The sequence below is a fragment of the Loxodonta africana genome, chromosome 3, assembly GCF_030014295.1.
Source record: "Loxodonta africana isolate mLoxAfr1 chromosome 3, mLoxAfr1.hap2, whole genome shotgun sequence".
In the NCBI taxonomy this organism is placed as follows: domain Eukaryota; kingdom Metazoa; phylum Chordata; class Mammalia; order Proboscidea; family Elephantidae; genus Loxodonta; species Loxodonta africana.
Genome location: NC_087344.1, coordinates 60,526,067 through 60,546,033, shown reverse-complemented (window position 1 = coordinate 60,546,033; position 19,967 = coordinate 60,526,067). Strand labels below are relative to the sequence as shown.

The 19,967-nt window shown below is 41.6% G+C and overlaps 1 protein-coding gene across 3 annotated transcripts; it reads left to right on the top strand.

Moving 5' to 3' along the window:
* The first annotated feature begins 431 nt into the window (after window positions 1-431).
* On the top strand, window positions 432-6,174 carry RSRP1 (arginine and serine rich protein 1). 3 transcript variants are annotated; one of them, XM_003415398.4, is made up of 5 exons: window positions 432-625; window positions 939-1,523; window positions 3,334-3,470; window positions 5,054-5,140; window positions 5,713-6,174. In XM_003415398.4, exons 2-5 carry the CDS (start codon window positions 1,001-1,003, stop codon window positions 5,830-5,832), a joined length of 867 nt encoding a protein of 288 aa, XP_003415446.1. In that variant the 5' UTR covers window positions 432-625; window positions 939-1,000; the 3' UTR covers window positions 5,833-6,174. The 3 variants fall into 3 exon arrangements, with proteins under 3 accessions (XP_003415446.1, XP_023410145.1, XP_010593394.1); XM_023554377.2 differs by lacking the exon at window positions 5,713-6,174 and having other exon boundaries at window positions 433-625; window positions 4,071-5,173; XM_010595092.3 differs by lacking the exon at window positions 5,054-5,140 and having other exon boundaries at window positions 435-625.
* The last annotated feature ends 13,793 nt before the right edge of the window (window positions 6,175-19,967 follow it).

Here is a 19,967-nt window from a genome sequence, read left to right as displayed (position 1 = left end):
ACAGAAGCGTCCAGGAAGGGTCCACTGAGACACAGTGTCTGTCTGTAATGTCCCGGGGGATGGAGGCAACTATCGGAGAGTCACACAGTCCCGGATCCGCGCCCTAGACTGCGACTCTTCCTCTCCCTTCCCCCACTCCACGGCTGGCCCTTCCGCCCGACCCCGCCCGTGCCGTAGGTTAGGAGCCCGGGGTCGCGCAGCGCAGGACCACGTCACTTCCTCCTAGTTTCAATCAAGAAAACGAAACAGCCACAAGGTACGGAACAATGAAGTGTAGCAGTATCGCACCACTCTCCCCTGGGGGCTCAGCCGCGCATGCGCAGCCTGGTAGCACTACGCGAGGAAGGAAGGGCGCGGGGAGAGAGGAGGAAGGGCAGTGGTTGGACCAGAAGAGAGCCACGCCCGCCACCTAAACGTCTCTGCGCATGCGCTGAGCGCTAGTTTCTAGTACTTTCGACCGCGCCTGTGTGGTGTCTTCTGCGTTCGCGACAGGACGTCGGAAGTGGAGCTTCTGAGTTTGAGCTTCTAGAGTAGGTTGGAGAAGCCTCTTTTCGTCCTAAACTTCGACAGGGAAGCGTTCGTTGTGACCATCTATCCGTCTTGAGTGGGGCATCGACGGCCTGTGGTAAGTTTTCAGGTGGTGAGGTCGGCCCCGGAGTTATCCCAGGTGTGAGCGGCAAGAAAGGTCCTGGGCCCTGCGTGGCGCAAAACGTGGAACGGGTGGCGGGCGGGAAGGCAAGAACCTGGGGGCAGCTTGGCGGAGTCACACCCTCATCGGGCTGTGAAGGAAGGCTCGCTTGTTTGCGCAGGGCCTGGCCGCGCCTGCGCCGTAGCTGGGCGGCCCGAGGGCGCGGGCGGGTCGCTTCCGGGAGGGAGCCCTAACGCGGCGCGGGCATCCGCCGCCGGACTTCACCTTTTTTTGTTTGTTTCTGTTTAAGCAACAACTTGAGTTTTCGGGAAGTGTTCCTTCTCGGAGAAGTGGTTAAAGCCGCAGGCAGAGATGTCTAACTATGTGAACGACATGTGGCCGGGCTCGCCGCAGGACAAGGAGTCCCCCCCCACGGGCCCTTCCAGCCGCCGGTCGTCCTCGCGGTCCAGTAGTCGCTCCTCTTCGAGAAGCGCTCGGTCCGGCGTTAGCGTCTCGAGTCGGTCGTCGTCTCGCAGTCGAAGCCTGCTCCGGAGAAGGGGCAGGTCACGGTCTCGCTCCCGGAGGCACCACCAGCGGAATTGCAGGCGCTACTCGCGGTCGTATTCGCGGAGCCGTTCGCGGTCCCGCAGCCGCCGGTACCGAGAACGGCGCTACGTGTCTTCTAGGAGGCATTACCGCCCTCCTTCGCGCCACCGATCCCGCAGCAGGTCCCGCTCTCGGGGGAGGTCCTACTATAGAAAGACCGGTGATCTCGCGCGGGGCCGACGGTACTATGGCTTTGGCCGCACCGTGTACCCGGGAGAACACAGAAGTTGGAGGGAGAGATCCAGGACGAGGTCGCGGAGCAGAACCCCCTTTCGCTTAACTGAGAAAGGTGGGTATTTATCGTTAAGAGGGGCGCATGGTTTTCCTTTTTCACGTTTTTTCGCGTGGTGACGGTGTATGTGTAGGACAGAACTGAAGTTGCTTTGTAAGTTCAGTGTATTAGCTTAGCAGGAAATCCGTGTATTTTTGGCCGGGGTGGCTGTTGAGCTGATCAGCACTAAAATACTATTAATCTATTTTTAAATGGATGGTGATGTTTTTCATCTGAATTAAAGGTGTGTTTAAAAAAAAAAAAAACCCACTGCTGTCCAGTCAGTTGTGACTCATCGCGGTCATGATGGGTGTTAAATAAATGGCTCTCGGTGTAGGAAAACCCGTTTACTTGGGAGCCTTGTTAATGTTAATTAATGACCTGGCCTGACTAAGCAGTTTCTATTAATACCCACTGCTATCAAGTCTATTGGTCTCATAGTGATCTCATAGGGTTTTTAAGGCTTTACATCTCTAGGGAAGCAGATTACCAAGTTTTCCTCCTTTGGAGATGCTGGTGATGTTGAACCGCCAACCTCAGTTGGCAGTCCAGCTCTTTAACCAATCCTACAGCACCCGGTATTCCCAGGCAGTCTACCATCCAAGTACTATCCAGGCCTGATCCTCCTTAGCTTTTCAGGTCAAACTACATCTGGCGCTTTGAAGGTAGTATGGTATAGATTGTTCTGAGTGGTAAGAACATTATCACCGCTTTGAACTCAATTTTATCTTTTTCCTATGTTTTTTCGTATACATTTTGTTACTGATACTGGCCAAAATCCGGAGGGTAAAAAGAAAATTTGTAAGTTACTACTATATCAGTAAATAAAAGCTGGATTATACTGTAATTGAAAATCAAATAATTAGTGGTATTTTGGATGGGAGTCTGGAACAGAAAAAAGACGTTGAAAAACAAAGGAAATCTGAAGGAAGTATGGGCTTTAGTTAATTTATCATTATCGGCTTATTAATTAGAATCATAATACTAATGTAATATGTTAATGTAAAGTAGGTATTAAAAAAATCGAACCAAACCTGTTGCCATTGAGGTTGATTCCTGACTCAGCCACCCTGTAGGCCAGAGAACTGCCCTGTAGGGTTTCCATGGAGCAGCTGGTGAATTTGAACTGGCGAACTTCTGGTTAGCAGCCTGAGGTCAAATTGGATATAAAACCAAACCCAGTGCCTTCAAGTGGATTCTGACTCATAGCGACCCTACAGGACAGAGTAGATCTGCCCCATAGTTTTCAAGGAGTGCCTGGCGGATTTGAACTGCTGACCCTTGGTTAGCAGCCATAGCACTTAACCAGTATGTCCCCACGGTTTCCCAAATTGGATATGAGAACTCTAAATTTACAACTTTTCTGTAAATCTAGAACTGTTCTGAAATAAGTATTACCACGAAACTGAAACTGAGAAATATAAATACGAAGCGAAGGCAAAAACAGTATGAAGTTTAGTTCTTTGGTAAGGAAAACTAATTGTTGACGTTATTTAAGGGTGTTTGTTATATTTTTCTCAGCAAAAGGGGCAGGCGTTTGTTTTCAAAAATCAAAACCCATTGCCGTCAAGCCAATTCAGACTCATAGTGACCCTATAGGACAGAGTAGAACTGCTGTATAGGGTTTTGAAGGAGTGGCTGGTGAATTTGAGCTGCCAATCTTTTGGTTAGCAACTGTGCCACCAGGGCTCTTTTTTCATGAATAGTTACTCTTTATGTAAAAAATAAAAACAAGTGACAGAGTGTTTATATTCTACATAAAACTTATGCTTAGTTTGTGATTCTCAGTCATTTTGGGTACTAGTGAATCTTGTTTTTATTTTTGTAGATCGAGTGGAGCTGTTAGAAATCGCAAAAGCCAATGCAGCGAAAGCTTTAGGAACAGCCAACCTTGACTTGCCACCTAGTCTGAGAACTGTGCCTGTAGCTAAAGAGGCAAACCGTGGAACAGCTGTGAAGTTCGAGGTAAGTGTTCCATCTTTATCCAGAGGAAATATTTGGAAGAATTACTAACAAGAAGATGTGATTACCCATTTTTATTTGATTTACTTTACAGTATATTTCTTAGAAAGATTAACAAATGTAATTTGCTAATTTCAAAATAGCAGATCTGAAAATACTAGAAATGCTGTTATCTGTCAAAATGGAAATTATGAACTTTATATTTTGGTGACCAACCATCCCAGATTGCCTAGGACTGTCCTGGAAAGTGTGTGTTGTAGGAAACCCCTATTAGGTGCAAAAAGTCCTGGTTTTCAGCAGTGCGTTGTGGACAAGCTACCTAAATGTGTCAAAAACAATAGACCTGAATGTACTAGATAGGTTTTCACCCATGGAAATCGAAAAATAATGAACTTTATTTTGGCTTGACACAATACTAGTAATTATCATACACTGCTTATGTGTTGTAACTGGTTCATAGATGATAGCTATATAGTTACCAGATTTTCCTAAACTCTAGGCTTTACATATAATTTATCTGTAGCTTTCATTTGCAGCGTTATGTTCCCACAGTTCTGTACTCGACATACAGTATAGTTTACCTGCTTTATTTCTGTCTTATAGAAATCTTGAATGTGGTCTCCAGACATTGATGAAGAAAATCTGTTGGTAATTGGTACATGGGCTAAAGCATCAGGTTTAAATAACTTTAAATATGTTCACACATGAAAGCTTAGCTTTTGGTTAGTTAGATGATGTGCATGCTAGAATTTGGGTCAGGCACTAAAAGCTTTAAAACTAATGGACAGTACACTTTGTAACGATGGCGCATCTGTGTTATAGATGTCCCTTTCATAATATATGCAATATATTCCAGATGTTTTGAAAGATTACTGAAGAAGAGACCCGCTTCACTTGCAGATAAGTTTGTTGTAATTCTCCAGAAATGGGCAGGATATGCACTGGCAAATGACACTTTCTTTATGTGAAATCTAAAGCATAAAATTCATAATTTCAGAGGTTTAAGGGAGTTATCAGTTGATGTTCATATTTGTTTCTGATTTATGTTGAACTTAGGGACTGCTTAGTTTTTTTTTGTATTGAATACATCCTTTAACTCTCAAGTGTCTGAATAAAAAAACGTGGAAGAATCAGTTAACGTTGAACACAGATGATGTGTTCTAGATGTGCTATCTAGATGAGTCTACAGTTGGGACCGCGATGTGGGTTTGTTATTAGTAGACAAATAGGGTCTTAGTTGAATTGCTTATTCAGGTGGTTAGGTGCCTAAACAGACAAGTGTCATAGTTAATTGAAGAAATAAATTAGAAACTAGGTGTTTTCTGGTATGACTTTACTCTTAAAAGTTATTTGAATTTGGAGTAGGGGGATAAAATTATCTGTATTATGGCAAATGATGCCTTAATCAAGGTTTTCATTAAAGAAATTTTGAGGGAAAACCTCAACAGTAGTCTGTTGTTTAGGCTGATAATTATATGGTTAAAGCCAGCTTGACTTGTGTAAGCACCTGAATTTGTATACTACTTGTTACACAGCACTCAAACCAAGGGCATGCTTTTAAAAAATATACTCTCTTACCTGTCTAGCTATCGGAAAAGCTAACCAAAGATGGAACTAAAAGTCCCAGTGAAAAATCTTTCCAGCAAAGAAGCATAGCTTTTAGCTCTAATTTAGTAAGTACTATCAACAACAACAACAACAATCTAAGCTTTGGACATTCAGAATTCAGATTTAGAACATAACTAGTACAATGTAGGCTCTTCTGTTGGAAGGCTTATTGTTTTGTCTTTGTTGGGGGTCTTTTAAGCCTCTCTAAATAGAGTTGATAGATTTATATTTTTGTGCTACTTCCACAGGTGACCAGTATAATGGGGTCCCATATCTTAACACATCCACATTGTTTTCAGTATTTTGCCATTCTTTTATCTATTCCCTGTATACTTTTTTTAATTGAAATATTTTAAAAGCAGAACTGAGAATATCCCTAAATCAGAATATCTCAGAATCAGATAAGGGTTTAAAAAACAAAACGTCAGAACTGTTAATGACGCCTCTCATGAGATACGTTTTGCATGTCCAGTTTTCCCTAATAGTTTTCTTAGGATATTGTGGATTGTTTGAATCAGGTCGTGAATGAGTTCCACACTTTGCATTTGGTTGATAAGTCTTAACTGTAGGTGGAATTACTAAGTTTGTGAAATCATATGTGTTTGGGAATTTGATTTAAGAACTTGTTCTCTTACAGAATTCTGTAGCAAAGTCAGCACTTGAGAAAACAGCTAAAGCCACTGGTGAAGAGACTTCTTCAGGATCTCCAAAAGTAGATAAGAAAAAAAGTCCGTATGAACTGTGGTTGCCTATCTAAAGAAGAAAACTAATGGCTGAAGGTGTCTGAAACTGCACTTTATTGAAAGTTTCAAGCATTAACCCATCTCTTTGAGCCATTTGATGCTAACTGTTGCAAATAAAAAACCCAACATGGTAAGATTTAAGTACTTTAAATTTTTAAATATTAACAATTTAGGTTTGTCTTGCAGATGTGAGATAGCACAAATGGACCAGAGGTTACAAACAGGTGGGAGTCTTGTATATACTAGTACATATTTTGTATAATTGATTAAGTAGAATTGAAATTTGTAAGACAAACATGGCAATTGAACTGTGTTTGTGCTATGTATATTTGTTAATAAATGCCATTTTTAAATTATTTTAGTGTCACTTTATTATGTGTATATTACTTGAGTCCCAAGTGCGGTCCATGGACCGGTAGGGGCTTTGCTGGCTGTAAGTGGAAGCTTGTTGGAAATGCCGAAACTCAAGTCCCCACTCCAGACCTGAGTCAGAATCTGAATTTTTAAAAAGTTCTCAGTTGATTTGTATACTTATTAAAATTTGAAAAGCTTGAGCTAAAATTTACGGACAACTGGAGTAGTGTTACCTGAAGCGCTAATAAGAACTTCAGGGCAGCAAACTAAGACAGACAGAAGTTGAAATGGAAATACCTAAATAAGCTATAGAATCCGAGATTTAATTGTATTTCTTTATTCTTAATGCTTTGCTTTTTAAAAGCTCTTAGTTATCAAATTGAAATTTTAGGTTAAAAAATGCTGTTAGGATAAAAATACGCATGAGATTCAGTTTGCCATTTTGGGATTTTCCTTTTTTTTTAAGTATGTTGTTTGTGGTTGTTAGGTGCTGTTGTGTTAGGTACACAGCCACCGTATGTACGACGGAATGAAACACTGCCCCGTCCTGTGCCTCCCTCACAATTGTTGCTGTGTTTGAGCCTATTGTTGCAGCCACTGTGTCAGTCCATCTCGTTGAGGCGCTTTCTCTTTTTCACCAACCCTCTGCTTTACCAAGCATGATGTCCTTCTCCAAGGACTGGTTGCTCCTGACAACATGTCCAAAGTACGTGAGATAAAGTCACCATTCTTGATTCTAAGGAGAGTTTTGACTGTACTTTTTCCAAGACTTCTGGCAGTCCATGGTATATTCAGTATTCTCCAACACCATAATTCAGAGGCATCAATTCTCCTTTGGTCTTCTTATTCATTGTCTGACTTTTGCATGTATATGAAGCTGTCAAAAGTACAGTGGCTTGAGTCAGGTATACCTTAGTCCTCCAAGTGACATCTTCACTTTTTTAACACTTAAAAGAGGTATTTTGTGGCAGATTTGAGTTCTTGACTTGCTGCTTCTATGGGAGTTAATTGTGGATCCAAGTAAAACAGAATCCTTGGCAATGTCAATATATTCTGTTTATCATGATGTTGATTATTGGTTCAGTTGTGAGGATTTTTTTCTTTTATGTTGAGACATAACTCATACTGAAGGCTGTGCTGTGCTCTTTGATCTTTGTCAGTAAGTGCTTCAAGTCTTCGCTTTCAGCAAGCAAAATTGTGTCATCTGCATGTTGCAGGCTGTTAGTGAGTTCTGATGTCCCGTTCTTCGTAGAGTCTGGCTTCTTGGATTATTTGCTCAGTATACAGACTGAATAAGTATGGTGAAAATACACAACCCTGACCCACACCTTCTTTGACTTTAAACCATGCAGTAGTAGTCACTTGCTCTGTTTGAATAACTGCCTGTTGGTCTATGTGTAGCTTCTGCAGGAGCATAATTAAAGTGGCCTGGAATTCCCATTTTTTACAATGTTATCCATAATTTGTTATGATCCACACAGTTAAATGCCTTTGCATAATCAGGAAAACATTCTAAGTGTTAAGTACCTTTTTAATTACCAGTTTTACTTCCCCCTGTGCCACCATTTTAGCAAATTGAGAAATGATGACATTTCCAGTCAACGGATGAGAAGTTAATATGATAGGCAGAATATTAGAGGGTCAACAAAAAATACTCAGAAAAAGACAAATACCCAAAGAATAGAATGAATAGATAACAGGCTGTCCACAAGGAGAAGCCCTAAGTTCTTTGATAGAAGTTTGTATATTTAAAAAGTTAATCTGAAATGGAAGTTATTACTTCTGAAATGGAAGTTATTACTTAACATTACAGGAAGTTCTTTCAGACAGCTGCTCTGAAGGAAAATTTCACCCTAAAAACCAGAACTAGTTGCTGTCACTTTGAATCCAGCTTAGAGCAACCCCCACGTGTGTCAGTAGATCTGCACTCCATAGGGTTTCATGGTCGTGACCTCTGGGAAGCAGATCAGCAGGCCCATCTTCCAACCTTTGGGTTAGTACGTGACCTCAGACCTGTTACCTAGGGATCAGTGTCTCTGTTAGTAGAACTGAAATTACCATCTCTAGTTACTAAAAAAAAAAAAACTAAATTAGAGCTTCCTTGTATTAAAAAACCCATTGCTGTCGAGTCAATTCTGACTCACAGTGACCCTATAGGACAGAGTAGAACTGCCCCACAGGGTTTCCAGGAAGCGCCAGGTGGATTCGAACTTGGACCTTTTTGTTAGCACCCATACCACTTAACCACTACGCCACCAGGGTTTCCCTTCCGGGTGGGTATATACAGAGTATTATACAAACGTACCCAACTTGTTCCCAGTCTTAGTCACACGGATAGTGCCCCCGTATAAATAATCTCTTTCACTTTTGTATGATGGTCCTGACTTCAGGTTTTCTGTCCTGTGTTTTCCGTAATTAGTATTCAAACCATATGCTCCAATTTTTTAAACAGTTGAAATAAAAGGTTCCTAACACCTTTTTTTTTTTTAAACACCTGTTGGAAACCCTGGTGGTGCAGCGATTAAAAGCTACGGCCGCTAACCAGAAGATCTGCAGTTTGCCACCAGGTTTTAACTTGGAAACCATGGGGTGGTTGTACTTTGTCCTATAGGGTCACTATGAGTTGAAATTAACTCCATGGCAATGGATTTGGGTAATACCTGTTGGCTGAAATAAGGTTTGAATTCCAGTTACGCTTTTTTTTTTTTTTTTTAATTCTTTAGTTGAACATTTACAGAGTGAATTAGTTTCTCATTAAACTAAATATACTTTGTTTTGTGGCATTGGCTGCCAACCCCACAACATGTCAACACTCTCCACTTTTCTAGCTTGGGTTCCCCATAACCGGCATTTTTGTCCCCTCCTACCTCCTCGTCCGTGCCCCGGTCTGGTGTGCCCTTTAGTCTCGTTTTATGGGCCTGTCTTAATCTTTGGCTGAAGGGTGAACCTCAGGAGTGACTTTAGTACTGAGTTAAAAGGGTGTCTGAGGGCCATACTCTCAGGGTTTCTCCAGCCTCTTTCAAGCCAGTAAGTCTGATCTTTTTGTGAGTTAGAATCTCATTCTACATTTTTCTTCAGGTCTGTCCGGAACCCTATATCATGATCCCTGTCAGAGCAGTCAATGGTGGTAGCTGGGCACCATCTAGTTGTGCTGGGCTCAGTCTGGTGGAGGCTGTGGTAGTTTTGGTCCATAAGTCTTTTGAACCAGTTAAGCCTTTTTAATTTTGAAATTTTGTATATATTTTAGTAATACTTTGACCAAATTAATGCGACTTTCTTCCAAGGGGTATTTGCTTTTTGAAATTTGACATTTTCATAAAATGCCCTAAGAGCGTCAGTGTCCTACCTCACATTCTTGCCTTACTAGTCAGCAGGTAAATGTACTTGGGGTATGGGACAAGCAAGCATCTGTAATTATGACTTCTGGGGAGAGGTAGCTACTGCCACCTTCTATTCACTACATAGCTTGTAAGAAAAATTATTAATTTAGCTCCCAAGTTCAACAGGTCAGGTGAAATACATGACAAATTTCAGGACAGTGATGAGTCAACATATGTCTAGCTAGTATTTAAGCTTAGCAGGCTTCATACATTAAATACACACATGCTTTAAACAAATTCAAGGCAGATTTATTTAAAACAAGTGCAAAAAAATATATGAACATGAAAATAGACATTTTTAGAAACTTAGAACACTTCATATTAGAGGAAACCCTGGTGCCGTAGTGGTTAAGTGCTATAGCTGCTAACCAAGAGGCTGGCAGTTAGAATCCACCAGGTGCTCCTTGGAAACAAAATGAGGCAGTTCTGCTCCGTCCTATAAGGTCACTATGAGTCAGAATCAACTCGATGTCAGTGGGTTTGTTTGTACATATTAGAAAGACATAGAGAGTCCAGGTTTATTGTTATAATTTGTCACTGGCACTTCACTACCCAAATTCTCCCTGCACGTCAGAACAGTTCCTGCAGGAGATTAGACAGCTGTTACTCTTTCCCATAGGATCTGTCCGTCGCCTGCGGGATGTGGCATGCCTTTCATTAACGTAGTCGATATCTGCATTGTCATCTATGGCTAGATTTGTCTCATTTTTCAATCCTGTTATGGAGAGAAATACAGAAATAAAAGCTGCCTTCATTTTTGGTTTTAGTAAAGATTGAAAACAATAGAAAAACATTCTGTAAAGAAACATGTTTAATGAGCCTTGTTGACTTTCATTTTAATTTATAAGTTAGTATTGTCAGATGATCTGGACTGAAGATTGGGAAATAACCCAGATTCATATTGAAATATGAGGGCAGTAAATACATTACTTGCGGCACAGTGGTTAAGCACTCAGTTGCTGAGTGGGTGGGGGTTTGAGGCCACCAGCTGTTCTGCAGGAGAAGGATGTGGCAGTCTGCTTCCATAAACTGTATAAAGATTATAGCCTTGGAAAACTCTTGGTGGCAGTTCTACTTTGTCCTGTAGGGTTGCTATGAGTCGACTCAATGGCAGTAAATTTAATATATTACACTACTTTGAGACAGAATTTTCATTTATGTTATCTCTGCCTAAATAAAAAAAAAATGGTGAATGGGACCATTCTTCAAACTACTCTCATTTGATTCTTAGCAACCCTACAGGACAGAGCGTAACTGCCCCATAGAGTTTCCGAGGCCGTAAGTCTTTATGGTAGCAGACTGCCACATCTTTCTCTCTGAGCGGCTGGAGGGTTTAAGCCACTGACCTTTTGATTAGCTGAGCATTTTAACTGCTGCACCACCAGGGCTTCAAATCAGTACTTCAGGTGTTCTTAATTTCTATCTGTATGTTACACTTTAAGAGTCGATAAAAATGAACTTTGTCATTAGGCATGAAATCAGTGCTGAAACTTCAGGCTGCTTTTGTGGTCTGTGACCATCCTGTTAATTTCCTCTGTGGAAGGCACATGTGTTCCATGAAGACGACTTGGATTTTAGGTAGAACTTTTCTTGGCTTAGAAAGGGTAAGTTGGTGAGTAACATTATAAAGATCCTATGCCTTTAGACCTGGACAGTGTTTAGTAAAAATGGAAACGCTTGGGATTACAGTTTGATTTCAAATTAATAGAATTCAGATTTGGAAGACACTTAAGAAATCATCTAGTCCAATGCCCTGCAGTTAAATTAGCTCATAGACAATTAATTTACCCACCAAGTTCATACGGTGGCAGAGCCTGAATGAGAACCACTCTCTAGTCTACATGATTTATAGCTCTTTCCACTCTTATTATCTATAAACCATTATTTTATGCATACTATCTTAGATATTATCGTAAATTGTCTTAGATAATTAGAGAAACTGCAGTTTGGCATTGCTCATTATACATGATGAAAGTATAAATCCTCCATTGCTAAGGGACACAGTAGTAACAGTAAGAACAGCAGCTAACATATATATAGTGCTACTGTGTGCCAAGCACTGTTTAAGTGCATTGTGTGAATTAATTCATTTAGTTCTTAAAGTAGCCGTATACGGTATTTAAATACTATTATTCCCTGTATACAAATGAGAAAACTGAGGCAAAGAAATTTTGTGACACAGCTTGTAAGTGATGGGGCCAGGAAGTAAAGCTGCAGAATAAGCACTCCTAAAGCCCTTCTCAACATACAAGGAGTATGATGATAAATCACATTGACTTAACTGTTTTTATCTCAGTTTCTCATACGTTTCCATGTCAGGTTTGAGCTGCCTGGTTAACCAATGATGCTGGCATAACTGGGCAGCATAATCTAAAAATCAGTACCACAAACTGTTTAGATGTTGAGGCGTTTTTAGACCTAGTATTAAGTAATGATGCACAAGACACTAAGCTAATAAGAGTCATGGCTTGAAGAGGTGATAATCCAGGCTTTAATTTACCAGCTGATTGAAAGCAGCATTATTACTTTTGTACTCGTGTTTATTTCCTGGATTTAGATTCTTAGAGAATATTCCATGAAGGAAGTACAAAGAGCATATCATTTCTTAAAACAAGAAACACTGAAGGCAATACTGGTAGGCCCATTCAATAAACGCCAGTTTTACCTGAAAATCCCAGGTCAGGGTTTTTCCTTCCCTTTTTCATCTCCCATTTTTCTGAATCTTCTGCACTGATCTCCAGCAATTTTATTCTCTCAGAGTCTTCCCCTTTTGCTGCACATTTCCTAAAAAGGGGGAAAACATTAGCTCTGTTACCTCATAATTCCTTGGTTCCTTTTAAATCAAGAAAGACTTAGAGATGGCAATCAGTGCTATTACTGCTTATTACACATGATGAAGGTTGATCGACTTTCAAAGCAAATTGTGGAATTGGCTGTGATCTATAAGAAGTAATACAAATAGCTGTGGTAGATAGGTGTTCATCAAAATCCTTCCTCCCACTAGAAGGACCTTGGAGGTCATGGACCCCAGACCTTCTGTTAGCCCAAGACAGGAACCATTCCCAAAGCCAACTCTTCAGACAGGGATTGGACTGTGGACTATGGGATAGAAAATGATACTGGTGAGGAGTGGGCTCCTTGGCCCAAGTAGACACATGAGACTATGTTGGCATCTCCTGTCTAGGTGGGAGATGAGAGGGCAGAGGGGGTCAGAGGCTAGCCCAACGAACACGAAAAGAGTGGAGAGAATAAGCGTGCTGTCTCGGGGAGAACAACTAGGAGTATATAATCCACTACCGTCGAGTTGATTCCGACTAATAGTGACCCTATGGGACAGAGTAGAACCGCCCCATAGACTTTCCAAGGAGCACCTGGCGGATTCAAACTGCCGACCTCTTGGTTAGCAGCCATGGCACTTAACCACTATGCCACCAGGGTTTCCTAGGAGTATATTTAAAAAAAAAAAAAAAGTATATAGCAAGGTGTATATAAATTTTTGTATGAGAGACTGACTTTAAATTTTCACTTAGAGCATAATAAAAAAAATTTTTTTTAATGCCATTCTCCCTTCCTTGCTGGGCTCGTGGCCACCAATTTCCCAACTTCCTTTGCATTTGAGTCAGGCCAGGTGACTTAAGTTCTTAACAAAATAGAAGTGCTGAGTGCTGCTTCCAGGCCCAGACCTTAAGACTCAGGCTGTGCCTCTTCTACACCCATTGTCCTTCCTGCTGCTGGAACTTAAAACTACCCACCTTTGCCCATGCGGACAAGAACAAGGCCCAGGGAAAAGGCAGCACAACAATGGGATGAATACCTGTGTGGAGCAGACCTGCCCCTCTGACTTGGGCTGCTCACCTGGAAACTGAGAGATTAATGGGTTTTATTGTTGGAGTTTTTGTTACTGTAGCTTAGCCTTTCACCTATGTATCTAGCCATTGCTTATGTAGCACTAACAATGTCTAACTGTTCTAAATGTTTTACATATTTTATTCTTACAACTCTTAGGTGTAGATGAGGAAAGAGACGCCAGAAGTTTATTTGGCTAAGATGACAGGTGGGCAAAGCCAGGCAGCCTGCCTCAAAAGACAATATAATATTTGAGTCCACGGCTTGTGAAGATGGCAGAATTACACTTACTTTTTCTTTTCTTCTTCCTGCAATTCGTATTCCAGACTAGCTTTTGAGCTTCCCAGTTTGCAGGTAATTTAAATCTTTTGACCTTCTCCACTGCTTCATGGTGATTTAATTTCCAAGCTTCATTCTATCACCAGGACACATAAGTTTGTCAGTGTAGGCATGGAAAAATATCCAAATAATTACCTGTTTTGGTGTCTGGGAGGTCATTCAAAAGAGAGGTTTTGATTTTATCCTGACAGGAGGGGGAGCCACTGGAGGATCCTATGCTAGGGAGGGATGGGGGGTGGAGAGAGCACCGATTGGGAGAAGTGAGCTGAGGAGCAGTACTGACTTGACTATTATATAGCTGTACAATTTTAAGCAAGTGTCTTAAGATTGAATTAAACAGGATTTCAAAAAGTATGAGTTTAGCTATACAGAGGTTCTTGAGATGATTTCAGATGGCACTGAATGACAGTGAGTCACACACAGTGAGGCAGTGATGGCATTTTCATTTCCCTTTTAATCTTGATTAGGTTGAGGAAAGATCTCGGGGACTAATGGGTTTTAACAGTAATTTTTAAAATATCTATTTTAATACCTCTTTAGATTCCCTTTAAAAACAAAAATGTGAGGAGGGCTTAAAAACACTACCAGAATGCAGTCAGCAAAATCCAGACTTTGGGAAACTATAGAACAACCTGTTTTTTGTTTTTCTCCCCCAACGAACACACACATACAACTAAAAAACATTGCAAAACGAAAAGATCAAGGGGAAGGAGAACCTACAGATTTAAAAAAAAAAAGATAAAATTTAACAGTTCCCATCTGTGATAATATTAAATAAATTTAAATACTGATATAAGGAAAAACACTGAGCAAGTAGATGGGTGGTGTGCACTTACCGTATATATCATGAAGGGGGCATGAGAAGAACTCCAACGCAATTCCCCCACTGTCTATGAAAGGTTCAGAAAAGTTTGAGGTCGTAGGGATGATGGCAGAGTTCAGCCAAGAACACAAATCCCCTGATTTCCAGTTTTTTTTCTACCTATAAATATTTTGAAATCTTTTTAAACATAACCACAGTACCATCATCACATCCCCAAAACAATTAACTCCTTAATGTTAAATACACTGTCAGTGTTCACATTTTCTTAATGGTCCCATACCAAAAAATCCAAACCTGTTGCCATCGAGTCAATCCCAACTCACAGAGACCCTATAGGAAGAGTAGAACTGCCCCTTAGGGTTTATGAGGGGCTGGTGGATTCAAATTGTGAACCTTTTGGTTAGCAGCTGTAGCTCTTAACCGCTGCACCAGCAGGGCTCTGATGGTCCCCTAAGTGTTTATTATTTTTATAGTTTGACCTGAGATCCAAACAAGTTCCATACACTGCAGTTAGTTCATCTCTTAAGGCTTATTTAATCTCTAGGTCGTCTCTTCATCTATTTTTTCCCCTTGCCTTTTTAGGGGGATGTGGGGACTGAAAAGGGAAGCCCTGGTTGTATAGTGGTTAAGAGCTACAGCTGCTAACCAAAAAGTCAGCAGTTCAAATCCACCAGGCGCTCCTTGAAAACCCTATGGGGCAGTTCTGCTCTGTCCTATAAAAAAAATAGTGCTGCTATAAGTTGGAATCGACTTGATGGCAATGGGTTTTTGGGTTTGGGGACTGAAAAACGCTGAGTTGATTGTCCTATAGTTTCCCAAAGTGGATTTTGCTAATTATATCCCTATGATGTCCTTTAACATGTTCCTTTGACCACTCTATTTCCTATAAATAAGTTGTTAGATCTAGTGGCGTTATCCAATTCAGGTTTAATTTTTTTTTTTTAGCAAGATTACTTCACATGAAGCTGGTGTTGGTGTACTCAGGAGACACAAAATCTCCTGTCTCTCTTTGTGATGTTAGCAGCCATTGGTAATTACCACCTAAATCAGTGATTCGTTAGAGACTGCAAAAGGGTGATGCTCTATCATTGCTTTTTTCACATATGCATTCTTTGTGCAGTATCTCAAGTGAATTAGTGTTCAATTTTTGACTGATTTTTTCTTGGCAAATAGAGCTCTAAAGCACTTGCCCCTGACATATTCCTGTCTCCAGTTGCACCCAGCTGCTTCCTGGATGGACTCTCATCCTAGTGAGGATTCATCCTTTGCGCTTGTTCCCTCTGTTTCCCCAACTGCCTTATTTGTCTGATAATACCCTACTCATCTGTCAAGTGACTTAATTGTCATCTCATACACGAAGCATTCCTGGTCTCCACTAAAGACGGTCTTTTTCTTCTCTGCACTTTGGAGGCACTTTGTTGCTCCCTCCAACGTGGCATTTGCCAAATCATGGAGTAATCATTGGCTGTGGACCTGCCTTCTGTACTCAAAACAGAACCTTTACCTATTTACCACTGTATCTACACTATTTAGTTGGTTGTGGCACATGAGAAGCTATCGGGCTGTTTTTGGATGAATGAATGAGTGACCAGCGCACTGAGTTTTTAGACAAATTTCCTTTTCATCTCTGATTTGTAGTATACTCCACAAAAAGAAAGATTTGATAGAAATATTTGGGCTTGGGTGTGGAGGGTGTAGGAGTTGCTTTAAAAATAACTATGTCTCGGTACAACCAGAATGCTCCTTAGAAGCAAGGGTAGCGAGTCCGTGTCTCACATACTTTGGACATGTTATCAGGAGGGATCAGCCCCTGGAAAAGGACATCGTGCTTGGTAAAGTAGAGGGTCAGCAAAAAAGAGGAAGAACCTCAACGAGATGGATTGACACAGTGGCTGCAACAGTGGGCTCAAGCATAGAAACAATTGTGAGGATGGCATAGGACCTGGCAGCATTTCCTTCTGCTGTGCATACGGTCGCTATGAGTCGGAACAGCTTGACAGCACCTAACAACAACGACATGTCTGGGTCCAGAAACTGATCACATCAAACACTATAGGAGTGAGGCCTGACCATGTGTATTTCTGAAGAAGTTTTCAAAATGATTACAAGGTTATCACCGGGCTAGATCTTTCAGAGGATAATCCAGTCCTACGGTCTGGAAGGTTGGCTGGTGTAGCTGCCTTGTCTATGAACACACACAGGCCCAGCCAGGTAGCAGGTCTGAGTTGGCCTCTGGGACTACTCACTCGAGTCAGGTGCAGCTCCTGGGATTTGTGCAGTCCATTCGCATTTCCGGGCAGCCAGCTCCTCGGATGCAGTGAGGGGCTGCTCTTTCTCCATGCTGTTCACAGGCACCTGTGGTGATGGGAGCAGACTTCAGATGGTGCCGGTTCAGCTACATGCTGAGCCTGGGGCTTCCACCTCTGACCCCACAGTGTCTGCGCTTCCCTGCCCCAGCATCCAGGCATTACCCCTACATCTTGGCGTGACTTACCTGTAAATGTCCCCTACCTCTACCCTTGCCTTTAAGGAGCATTCTAGCTGTACTTTTTTCCGAGACAGATTTGTTCCTCAGAGGCAAGGATGGCGAAACTTCATCTCACATGCTTTGGACATGTTATCAGGGACCAGTCCCTGGAGAAGGACATCATGCTTGGTAAAGCAGAGGGTTACCGAAAAAGAGAAGACCCTCAATGAGATGGACGGACAGTGGCTGCAACAAAGGGCTCAAACGTAGCAATGATTGTGAGGTTGGCACAGGACTGGGCAGTGTTTAGTTCTGTTGTACATAAGGTTGCTATGAGTCAGAACCCAACATGAGGGCATCTAACAACAACAACACCTACCCTTGGGCAGGGCCCTGTGACCTACTGTCTCAGCAGCAATCACACAGTAGAGCTTTATTTTCCAGGCTTATGGCAACAAGTAACTTTTCCGACTCTCTGGTTCAGTTCTGCTTGCCAGGTAGCCACAGGTTGAGGGAAACCCTGACCCTTTCTAGAGCCCACAAGGGCTGAGGCACCAACCCCTGCCCGGCGCAGCCCTAGGCTGTATCCGATTGGCTACAGGCCTAGGCACAGCTGCACGGAGTGGCCAAATGGGGGGTGGGGGGGTGGAGGGCCTGGGGGGGTAGGGGGGCCCGGGGGGATGGGGGGGCCTGGGGGGGTGGTGGTTAACACAATAGAAAAGCTAGGGGATTGGGATCTTAGAGGGAAATACGAGGAAGAGTGATAAGGGAGGAAACCACCAAATGTGTGTGAAAGCATCACAAAGCACATCAAGTAACCAATCTTGTAATTCAGATTCCTCATTACCCGATCCACATTAGGCCCACAGTTGACACCACATCATCCTATTTTAATTCTCTGCGTAGTAGTTGATTGACTCTTCCCCCAAGCCTCTCTCCCCACTGCTTGGCACAATGTAAACGCCCTAAGAACAGAGTCTGTTTGTATCTTAACTTGTAATTGATTCTCAGGGCCGGGAACCATACCAGATGCAGAGTATGAATTAATTTCATGCTGTTGAGTGAGTGAATGAAGAAACAGATTGACTTGGGGCATCAGGGATCTCAAGCATTTACATGATACACAAAGATGTCTTGGATTAATTTGAGGCTTTGGCTTTTCACAATTCATGAAACATCATTGTCCATTTATTCGTCTGTTTATTGAACAATGATTTGTATAATCATTCTCAGGTTATGTAATCCATCTATCCTCTGGCTCCTAGGCCCTTGAGTAGCACAAACAGTTTGCACTTTGTGCTTGACTACTAGCCTAAGGGTTAGAGGTTGGAACCCACTCAACGCCACTGTGGTTTACAGCCAAGAAAACCCTATGGAGCAGTTCTAATCTATAACACATCAGGTCACTGTAAATCAGAATGGACTCAACAGCAAGGGGTTTGGTTTTGGTTTATTCTTTGGCTCATCACTTATGAAAAAGGAATAATAAAGTAATGCCTATGTCATATGATGATTTGAGGACAAATTAGTATATGTAAAGTATTTGTGACATATTAATATATGTAAAGTATAAACTAGATTATATGAAAAAGAATGGGGCATCAGGATTGGTGGAAGAGTCATTAATAACCTTAGTTATGGAGATGACATAACCTTGCCTGCTGAAAGTGAAGAGGACTTGAAGCACTTACTGATGAGATCAAAGACCACAGCCTTCAGTATGGATCACCCCTCAACATAAAACAGAAATCCTCAAAACAGGACCAATTAGCAACCTCATGATAAATGGAGAAAAGATTGAAGTTGTAAAAGGTTTCATTTCACTTGGATCTGCAATCAACACCTATGGAAGCAGCAGTCAAATCAAACAGCATTGCATTGGGCAAATCTGCTACAAAAGACCTCTTTAAAGTGTTAAAAAGCGAAGATGTCACCTTGAAGACTAAGGTATGCCTGACCCAAGCCATGGTGTTTTCAATTGTGTCATATGCATTCGAAAGCCGTACAATGAATAAGGGAGACCGAAGAATTGATGACTTTGAATTATTGTGTTGGCAAAGAATATTGAATACATCATGGACTGCCAAAAGAATGGACAAATCTGTCTTGGAAGAAGTACAGCCAGAATGCTCCTTAGGAGCAAGGATAATGAGACTTCTCGTCTTATATACTTTGGACATGTTATCAGGAGGGATCAGTCCCTGGAGAAGGGCATCATGCTCGGTAAAGTAGAGGGTCAGAGAAAAAGAGGAAGACCCTTAAGGAGATGGATTGACACAGTGGCTGCAACAATGTGCTCAAACATGGCAACGGTTTTGAGGATGGCTCAGGACTGGGCAGTTGTTCGTTCTGTTGTACGTAGGGTTGCTATGAGTCGAAACTGACTTGCTGGCACCTAACAACAACAGTATTTGTGACAAGTGCCTGGCCCATAGGAAATGCTGAGTAATTGTTGGCTTTTCCCAGTTGGAGTCAGATTTATCCCCCTACCGCTTCAGATCTTCTTAAATGTCCCTTTTCAGGGAAGCCCTACTCTCCACCACCCCCCAAAAAAATCAATTTCCCCATCCTTGGAAAGAAGGAAGATAGCTCTTCATAGTTATTTTCCTCCTTTGCAACACTTACAAAAATGTAATTACGTGTGGAATTGCTTTATTTAATATAGTTATTTTAAATGGGACAAATTTCTTTGTAGCAAATCTAGCAGAGCCATAGGGATTTATTTTTTTTCTGTAATATGATTGATAGAGAAATCCTACAAGTGTATTCTTCAGGAATACAAAAATTTCCATTACAAAATTACTTTCAGGAAGACCACTGATCAAAATTATAGGTTTTAAAGATTCTTGTATCAATCTGGGTCCTATATACTTAGGGAGATTTTAATAAAGGATCTATTTAAGTGTGGACTGGGTTAAGAGAAACCAACAAAAGATAGTG

Excerpts from the sequence above, each read along its gene's own strand:
- RSRP1 (XM_003415398.4), top strand. The coding sequence starts at position 1,001 with ATGTCTAACTATGTGAACGACATGTGGCCGGGCTCGCCGCAGGACAAG. Across the intron at positions 1,524-3,333 it reads CTTTCGCTTAACTGAGAAAG|ATCGAGTGGAGCTGTTAGAA; the intron begins GTGGGTATTTAT and ends TTATTTTTGTAG. Across the intron at positions 5,141-5,712 it reads TAGCTTTTAGCTCTAATTTA|AATTCTGTAGCAAAGTCAGC; the intron begins GTAAGTACTATC and ends GTTCTCTTACAG.